The sequence below is a fragment of the Raphanus sativus genome, chromosome 5 (assembly GCF_000801105.2).
Source record: "Raphanus sativus cultivar WK10039 chromosome 5, ASM80110v3, whole genome shotgun sequence".
Taxonomy (NCBI): domain Eukaryota; kingdom Viridiplantae; phylum Streptophyta; class Magnoliopsida; order Brassicales; family Brassicaceae; genus Raphanus; species Raphanus sativus.
Genome location: NC_079515.1, coordinates 22904224 through 22914217, shown reverse-complemented (window position 1 = coordinate 22914217; position 9994 = coordinate 22904224). Strand labels below are relative to the sequence as shown.

The window sequence follows — 9994 nt, the reverse complement described above, 5'->3', positions numbered from 1 at the left end:
TACTTTTTAGACTACGTTATTTCTTCTCTCTAATGTAAAATATTTCTTAAAATACTAATGCTTATATGTCACACTCACACCCCCTTACAAAAAAGAAAAGAGGTTTATCGCTGGATACAAAACATTATTGTCCATAGTGGAGAAATATGAAACCTCCAATTTTCTTTAAATTCCTTTTTATTTTTGCTAGTCAAAGTTGGCAACTACAAGTTTTGATCACACGTACAATAATACATTTGACTATTATAAACTATAGGGGACGGTGGCGCTATACGATAATAATTTGTCATTTCATCACAAGAATTCAAATTGGATTTGGCTTTGTTTTGAGAAGTCATAACAAACTGATTGCTTGTAGTGTCTGTAGTCATTATTTTATCAGCCTAATATGCATTTCTTTTAGCCTAGTTGCATCTAGCCAAACAAAAAGAAGCCGACTGTTGAGTGTTGACTTTCATCAAGTAAGTCGAAAACCTCATACCAAGATTCTACAATTACAAGAACTAGTTTACATGAGAGACTCTGAGATTTCATAACCACCAGGACTAGAATCACATTCTCTATCTAAACTCTTACGTGTTACCAAATTTAGATGAAGTCTTCTCTACAAGTTTCATAGTTTACCAAAAGCATACCCAATCATCAACTTTTGATCTTCACATCACTCTCTTTACTGATCACAATACCCATCAACCTACACGGTTCAGCGTCCTCTATCATATGAACCACGCTCCTCATCGTCGGCCTTAGTCCAGGCTGTCTTGCGGTACAGAGTATTGCAACTCTCAGAATCTTGATTGCATCTTCTCTATACATCTCTCCTATCTTCTTGTCCACAATCTCCATAACACTCTCTTTACTCTTCAGATTGTTACTAACCCAATTCACAATGTCTTTGCTCTCTCCATACTCTGCTTCTATCGGTTTCTTCCCCGTGACTAGCTCCATTAACACAACTCCAAAGCTATACACATCGCATTTCTCATTCACTTTCGACGAGTAACCATACTCTGCAACCACAACTTCGATGTTAAAAAAAATGTAACATCAAATAACAAAGCTGGTTAATAAGAATTTTAATTTACCTGGAGCTATGTAACCATATGTTCCTGCAACGACATGAGTCGAATCTAGACCGCCATTATTCGCCTGAAGAATCTTGGCAAGACCAAAATCAGCAATCCTAGGCTTGAAAGACTCATCTAGTAATATGTTACTTGATTTAACATCACGGTGAATCACCGGCCTCTCGTATCCATGATGCAAGTACTCAAGCCCTTTAGACGCACCAAGCGCAATATCATACCGTGTTTCCCAACCAAGATTCGACTTCTTGCACGTGTGAAGCATGTCGTACAGGCTCCCATTAGGCATGTACTCGTACACAAGCAAGCTCGAGTCATCGCTCGTGATGCTACAATAGAGTTTCACCACGTTTAAGTGTCGTATCGAGCTTAGTGTCTGCACCTCAGTCTCAAACTCTTTAGACCTTCCTTCCTTCTCACTGAGGATAGGCATCGTGCTGCTGAAGCTCTTCTCAGTGCTACTACTGCTTCGAATGTGTTTCACAGCGAGTTCTTTACCATCACCGAGTACTACTCTGTACACATCTCCACAACCTCCTCTACCGATTAAATTCTCTTCTTTGATCGAGTCTATGATATCGTCTTCGGTGAAACTCATCTTCCTGAACGACTTTATACTCCAAGACTCGTGTCTCAGCGTTCTCATTTCCTTCTTCTCGCTTTTCTTGAGGTACAAGAAACACACAAGAGAAGCTAGCAAGATCAGTGAACCGAGAACTATACACGTCACAAAGATGCGCGTGACACGACCCGATCCTGTAGAGTTAATGCACCGGTTAAGCGACTTGATCGTCGTGCTGCAGAGTCCAGGGTTACCGTTGAAGCTACCGTTATACGAAGACAAGCTCAACGGGACACGGCCTGATAATCTGTTGTTTGACAGATCAAGAAGGCTAAGCCTCAGAGACGACAAGCTATCCGGGATTCTCCCGGAAAGCTTGTTGTCAGAAAGATTCAAAGCGTTGAGCGTCGGAAGAGATCCAAGCGTATGCGGGATCTCTCCCGACAGCGAGTTTTCAGCCATGTTGAGATCGCTGAGCGCCGAACACTTTCCGATAGAGTCCGGTATGGAACCGGAGAAGCCGTTACTCTGCATCATTAAACTACTAAGCCCCTTCAGCTTCCCGATAGAGCTCGGTATCTCCCCTGAGAACCGGTTATCATTAATCTCGACTTTAGTCAGAGCCTCCACGTCACCTATCTCGTCAGGCAGCTCATCAGAGAACTTGTTGAACGCTAGATTCAACGTCCCGAGCGTCTTCGCGTTCTTGATCTCTCCCGTGACCGGACCTTCGAAGTTGTTCATGGCTAAGTCAATAATCTCCACCTTCGGCAACCCCCAGAGTCTAACCGGAACTGTTCCGGTTAACGAGTTATTGCTAACTCTAAACCGTTCCAGAGTCAAACAGTTAGCGTACGTCTCCGGTATAGATCCGGTTAGTTTGTTTTGTAACAGAAGGACAGCTTTCATCTTCCCTCGTTTACACATATCCGGAGGGATCGGTCCGGTTAGCTGATTCTCCGACGCGTCGATGAAATCAAAATCGGCTAGCGAACCGAGTCCTTGAGGGATCGGACCGGTTAGCTTGTTCGTGTACAGAGAGAGGTTGACTAGAAATTTAAACTCGCCGAACTCGGGTGGAATCTCACCGGTTAACCGGTTTTCGAAAAGCTGTAACGAAATTAAATTGGTTAGAGATCTGAGCTCAGATAAATCTCCCTCGAGACTGTTCGTCGACGTGTCCAAGTAAGTGAGATTCGTCAAGGCTCCGAAACCGGGAGGAAACTTCCCGGTTAAGTTGTTGTTGTAAACCTCTAACCGCCAGAGTTTGTTGAGCTTCACGATCTCCGGCGGAATAACGCCGGTGAGAAAGCTGTCGGAGATCTCCAAGCTCCGAAGCTCCGTCAAGTCTCCGATCTTCGGAGGGATTTCCCCCGTGATGCTGCAGTTAGACAAGTAAATCCACGTCAGCTTCGTCATAGAAACGATCTCTTCCGGAAACGGCGTCGCATCGAAGGGATTGTCACCGAGGCTCAAAACGACGAGCTCTTTCGCGTTTTGAAGAGATTTCCACGGAAACGCGCCGGAGAAAGCGCTGTTGTTGAGGTAGAGGTACTGTAACTGACTCAGAGAGGAGAGCTCGGGGAAAGGGCCGGAGAAGAAGTTGTTGCCGAGGTCCAAGTACTTGAGCTTCGTGCAGTTGTTCATATCCCTCGGGACGGGGCCCGAGAGTGAGTTGAATCCGAGAGAGAGCTTCTCGAGCGACATGAGGTCGCAGAGAGAAGCGAACGGGAATTTTCCTGATAGGCCTCGACGAGAGAGGTCGATCTCCGTAACGGAACCGTTGGAGTTGCAGGTTACTCCGGAGAAGGTACAGGGACCGCCGGCGCCGGAGGAGCTCCACGAATCTAAAACGCCGGGGTTTGAGTCGAGGAGAGATGATTTGATGTTGAGTAGGACTTGGAGGTCGGAGGAGGAAACGATGGAGAAGAGAGAGACCACGAGGGAGAAGAAGAAGAAGAATCCAAAGTTACGAGACGACGGAGACATGTCGTTGTGTGTTTTGGCGTCAAGGTGGAAGGAAGCGTTGTTTTTTTTCACATCGGACTGGAGAGAGAGAGAGAGAGGTGGCGCGAGAAAATGCGTTGCCGCTTTGAAGCAAAGTTGTTATCTGCTGCTAACCATTAAATATTCAAATTTGGCTTATCTTGTGAATTTTTTTATATCTTTTATCTCTTCTTCCCTTTTGTATATTTTATTAATAATGACATTCATTATTTTATATGGTGCTGCTGATCTAAATAACTTCGATTAAACTATTGCTATTTCCTACTTGGAATGACAATACGAGTTTACGAAGCGGGACCCTTGATAGCCATCTATTACTATTTTATTTTCTGATTATACAGCAATTGTGTGGAAATATAGGAGCATTTTGATTGATACTTTTAAATTTGTTATGTAGTATATTTTGCTTAGTTTTCTTTGACCCTCCTTAAAAATAATGAAATTGAAAGAGAAATTTAATATATTGAAGAAATGTATATACAAAATTGAATCCATGTCCACAGGAGTAGGACCATATCTACTTAATAGAGTATTGACCAAGAAAGCATTATTAGATTGTAGTTTATTTAAAAAAAAAAATCTTGATCACAAACATGAACATTATGTTGTGTAAATGGATACCAATTTTTATGCAGCAGTTTTTTCACGTTAAAGTAACATCAAGTGAACAAAACCAAATTAAAAATATTATATCCCAAAAAACTGTATATAATATACAAATATATATAAGTACTAATAAAACTTAAATAGAAACAACCCATAAGAAACCAAAATTACATTCATTTTGAAATTCGTTTCGTATACTAACTTGAATTGTCCCCTAGCATTTTCGATAATCTAGAAGCTTGCAAGATATTTTTACTGGTCTTATAGACTAACACAAGTTATAACTGTGTACTCACATAGTCACATATTTTGGAAATCACGTCACTACAAGAAAACACGCAGATTCTGAGGGAAATACCGAGGGAAAATGAATTCCTCGGAAATTTCGGACAGAATATCGAGGAAATACCGAGGAAACCAAAAAATGGGGTTTCCTCGAAATTTTCTCACTATTTTTTGAGGAAATTTCGAGGAACACCAACTTCCTCTGTAATTTTCGAGGGGATACCGAGGAAACCAGGGTCGTCGGAAAAAATCGACGGATATTTCTAATATTTCGACGACATCTTGTAGCCGTTAGAGAGCCGTTGGGAGAGCCGTTGGGGGATTTAAACAATTTCGAGGAAATTTCGAGGAAATGTCTGTTTCCCTCGAAATTTCCTCGATATTTCCTCAGTATGCCGGGAGGATTTCATCTATAAATACAGCCACCCCTCTTCCTGTTCATTCACTCCATTTCTTTTCTTCTTCTCTCCTAGTCTCACGAATTTGATTCCAAAAAAATATGTCTTCTTCAAATTATTTTCGTTCTTGGATGGATCGACCTCATTTGGATCCGGACACGAGATTGCTTACGGAAGAATACAATCAAGGTATAATCGAGTTCATGAGGGTAGCTCGCAAACAACCGGAAGCAGAAACAGGTAAGTTAAGATGTCCTTGCTCTAATTGTAAAAATAGAAAAGTTATTAAAGAGTGGGATGTTTGGACTCATCTATTATTGAGTGGGTTTACACGAAGTTACAAAATTTGGTATCATCATGGGGAAACTGATTATGAACTTGGTAGTACTAGCGAACCTCAGCCGGCGGTTAGATTAGAAGAACCAATTAGGACGGATGTAGATTATGGTGTAGGTACTGAGCAGATGATAAATGATCATTTTAGAAGGGAAGATTTACCCAATGCAGAAGCTAGGAGATTTTATGAAATGTTGGATGCTGGAAAGCAACCATTGTACGAAGGTTGCAGAGATGGTCATTCAGCTTTATCATCTGCTATGAGACTGATGGGCATTAAAACAGATTATAACTTGGCTGAAGACTGTGTGGATGCGATAGCTAATTTTGTTAAAGGTATTCTACCTGAGGATAATGTAGCTCCAGGTTCATACTACGAGGTTCAAAAACTCGTAGCTGGGGTTGGTTTATCTTATCAGGTAATAGATGTATGCAGCGATAACTGCATGATTTATTGGAGGGCGGATGATCAGCGGACTACATGCAAATTTTGTGGGAAGCCTCGTTATAAAGATACTAGTGGAAGAGTTCCAGTGCCATATAAAAGGATGTGGTATTTGCCTTTGACGGAAAGGTTGCAGAGGTTGTATCTTTCAGAACGCACAGCGCAACGAATGAGATGGCATGCGGAGCACTCAACAGATGGTGAGATTAGACATCCTTCAGATGCAAAAGCGTGGAAACATTTCCAATCAAAGTATCCCGACTTTGCGTATGAGAGAAGAAATGTCTACCTTGGATTATGTACTGATGGTTTCAGCCCGTATGGGAAGAGTGGAAGACAATATTCTCTATGGCCAGTCATTGTTACACCATACAACTTACCCCCAAACTTATGCTTGCGACGAGAGTTTTTGTTTCTCTCCATTCTCGTTCCCGGACCAGAGCATCCTAAGAGATCACTTGATGTGTTTCTTCAGCCACTAATATATGAGTTGCAACAACTATGGGCTCAAGGTGCTGAAACATACGATATTTCGTGTAAAGAAAACTTTCAAATGCGGGCAGTACTAATGTGGACAATAAGTGATTTTCCAGCATATGGTATGTTATCTGGATGGACAACGCATGGAAGGCTATCATGTCCATATTGTCAAGATAACACTGATGCTTTCCAACTAAAACACGGAAGGAAAACGTGTTGGTTTGACTGTCACAGGAGATTCCTACCACCTGATCATCCATATCGTAGGAGTAGGAATTTGTTTACTAAGAACAAGAAGGTGTTTGACAGTCCACCTGCGGAAATTAGTGGGCAAAGTTTGAAGACACAACTAAGAGATTTTGGTGCAGAAAGGACGCCAGACATCGGTGGACATGCGCGTTTTCCGGTAGATGCTGTTGGAAACCTACATAACTGGCACAAAAAAAGTATATTCTGGGATCTGCCATACTGGGAGGATCATTTGCTAAGGCATAATTTAGATGTCATGCATATTGAGAAGAACTTTTTTGACAACCTCATGAACACGATCCTTAACGTTCAAGGTAAAACAAAGGATAATTTGAAGTCAAGACTGGATTTAGTTGATATATGTGATCGTTCAGAACTTCATGTTGATGGGAATGGTAGGGCTCCTTTTCCCATATACCGACTTGATGCAGAGGGAAAAAATGCGTTCTTCGATTGGATTTCAAACGATGTGGAGTTTCCAGACGGTTATGCATCTAATTTGCGTAACTGTATCGACAGAAAGGAAGGAAAGTTTATTGGTTTAAAAAGTCACGATTGTCATGTGTTGATGCAGCGCTTACTTCCGTTTGCTTTCAAGGAACTATTACCACGAAATGTTCATGAAGCAATAGCAGGGATAAGTGCTTTCTTCCGCGATTTATGCGCCAGATCAGTGACTCTTGAAGGTATTGAAAATCTGAAGACTAACATAGCCGTGATTCAGTGCAACCTTGAGAAGATATTTCCTCCCTCATTTTTTGATGTTATGGAGCATCTTGTTATTCACCTGGCAAGAGAATTGGAACTTGGTGGTCCTGTGCAGTATAGATGGATGTATCTGTATGAGCGGTATATGTTTCATTTGAAGAAGATGGTGAAAAATCTAAGTAGGGTGGAAGGTTCTATAGTCGCACAGATGATCAATGAAGAAATTTCAAACTTTGCTGAGTACTACTTTCCAGCAGAAGTTCAGACCAAAAACAGAAGACCTGCACGGCATGATGATAGAGGCGAACGGGCAACATACCATGTTACGGTTCCTGACATTTTCACAGATGTTGGACGACTTAGCGGAAAATCAAAGGACCGTCGACTTACTGAGCAGGAGCGCAGTCATTTGCAAACATATTTGCTCACCAACTGCGAAGATGTTCTTCAATATGAGAGGTAAGTTTATTATCTTACAAAATTTTAACAAATTAACATTTATATCTTAATTAATTACATTTTTTGTCTTCACAGGATTTTCATGGCAGAAAAGCGGTTCGAATATAGATACGCTACAGAGGCAGAACTAGAAGAAATGAAGCAAAAAGAATTTGCTGGATGGATGTTTACTTATGTGAGTGCCTTAAACAAATTAAAAAATCATTTATCACATATTTATAGAAATTTAAAAAATATTTATCACATATTTATACTCATATATATGTGCTATTAATAGGTGTCTGCTGGTTTGGCCAGAGGTGAAACATTTGACGATTGGATACGCGAGATGGTGGTTGGACCAAACTATGTTGTGAAGTCATATCCGAGATTTTGTACTCGAGGATATGCATTCACAACTGAAAAGACGAAACGTTCGCGTACGACCTATGATGCTGGCGTTTGTTCTGCATCGGGAGATGATGTATACTACGGACACATACATGAGATTTTGGAAATCAAGTATTTAGGCCTGCTTGGATTGCGCTGTACTGTTTTCTATTGTGATTGGCACGACATCACTCCAGATCGAGGTGTGAGAACAGATGCATTTGGTGTTACATCAGTTAATTCGAGACGAAAGCTGCAATATTATGATCCTTTCATTCTTGCTTCTCAGGCCGATCAGGTAAGTTATTGGTCATCATGTGTAATAATTTAAACTTGTACTAAAAAATTTTAAAATGTTACAGGTTTGTTATATCAAGTACCCCCGGATAAGGAACAGAGATGATCCATGGGTTACTGTTACCAGACTCAACCCGAGAGGCCGAGTTCAGGGGAGTTCTGAGCTGGAAGACCCACTACAACCAATCACATCCAGTAACTTAAGTGCAGAAGAAGATGTAGCAGGAGTTGGCCTTGTAGTAGATTTCACCGACTTCGCAGAGGAAGCCGTCGTTCACGCACAGGATGAACCAGTTATTGGAGAGTTTCACCAAGATCCAGATTCAGATTCATCTGCTGATGATGAGTCGGAATCAGAGTAGTTTTTTTTTTTTTTTTTTTTTTTTACTAATCGAGGAAATTTCGAGGGAAGTTAGGGTTTCCTCGAAATTTCCTCGGAATTACCCTTAACGGTTTAGGGGTTTGATAAAAATTACCTAGATCCTCGAAATTTCCTCGAAATATTCCGAGGAAATTTCGACGACCAAGATAATTTTAGGGGTTTGATTTAAAACACCTTTTTTCGTCGAAATACCTTCGAAATTTTTTGGTGTTCCTCGAAATTCCGTCGAAATATTTCGAGGGAATTTCGAGGACCTAGCCAATTTTTGGTAGTTCCTCGAAATTCCCTCACAATATTTCGACGGAATTTCGAGGAACAGGGGGTTTTAAACCGAAAACAACGTTTTGCGGATTGAATAACACGTATATAACCTTCATTAAGTGTCTTAGCCAGATTATAAAGTCCAACTTTAGGGTTTTAACCCGAAAACAATGTTTTGCGGATTGAGACGAAAACCACACGCAACATAAGATAAACACTTATACGTTTTAATAAACGTTAAAGGAAATACTTACAATAATTTTTGTAATTGTGTTATTTCATTATTTATGATCATCTATACAAAGAAACCTCATTATTATGAATTACATTCGTATAAGAAATGACATAGGGAAAAAAATCGATGTTTTCAAAACCCCAAACCCTATTTCCTCGAAATTTCCTCACAATATTGTGAGGAAATTTCGAGGAATGATTTCCTCGGACTGTTTTTCATTAACCAGGAAACCCTAGCCGCGAACAAGAGAATTTCGAGGAAATTTCGACGACCATGTTAAAAAATTTCGAGGAAATTTCGACGGACCCTGTCCGTCGGACCCCTCATAAATTAGGTTTTCATTCTTTTCTTCCCCATTTCTCTCCTTCTCGATTTTCCTCTCTTCCTCACCGCCTCCTTCTCCTCTCCTCTCTCTTCCTCGCGGCTCCTCTCCTTCTCCTCTCCTCTCTTCTCTCTTCCTCGACGGATCTCCTCTCCTCTCCTCTCCTCTCTTCCTCTCGGCCTCCTTCCTCTCCTCTCTTCCTCTCCTCTCTTCCCATGTAAGTTCATATCTCTTCTCTTCCTCTCTTTATAGATCTCGAAATTTAGATTGTTAGATAGAAAATTCTAGGATTGAATGGAATATTTAGGATTTGCATGTTTGGATTGTTGTTTGGATTGTTGGTATATTTTTTTTTTGATTTATTTTGTGTTTTTGATTTTTTAAAACGTTTTTTTGATTTTTTAAAACGTTTTTTTTTATTTTAAAACTATTTTTTGAATTTTTAAAACGTTTTTTTGATTTTTAAAACGTTTTTTTTATTTTTAAAAACGTTTTTTGGATTTTTAAA

At 40.5% G+C, this 9994-nt stretch overlaps 2 protein-coding genes across 2 annotated transcripts; one reads left to right on the top strand and one right to left on the bottom strand.

The window, feature by feature from the left end:
• Positions 1-440: 440 nt before the first annotated feature.
• On the bottom strand, positions 441-3814 carry LOC108861967 (receptor-like protein kinase 7). The gene is made up of 2 exons (XM_018635968.2): positions 1086-3814; positions 441-1010 (listed from the first exon to the last, which is right to left on the bottom strand). Exons 1-2 carry the CDS (start codon positions 3634-3636, stop codon positions 643-645), a joined length of 2919 nt encoding a protein of 972 aa, XP_018491470.1. The 5' UTR covers positions 3637-3814; the 3' UTR covers positions 441-642.
• Positions 3815-7494: 3680 nt separating this feature from the next.
• Positions 7495-8853, top strand: LOC130512833 (uncharacterized). The gene is made up of 4 exons (XM_057011229.1): positions 7495-7620; positions 7696-7795; positions 7898-8287; positions 8352-8853. The coding sequence occupies exons 2-4, from the start codon at positions 7703-7705 to the stop codon at positions 8646-8648; spliced, it is 780 nt and encodes a 259-aa protein (XP_056867209.1). The 5' UTR covers positions 7495-7620; positions 7696-7702; the 3' UTR covers positions 8649-8853.
• The last annotated feature ends 1141 nt before the right edge of the window (positions 8854-9994 follow it).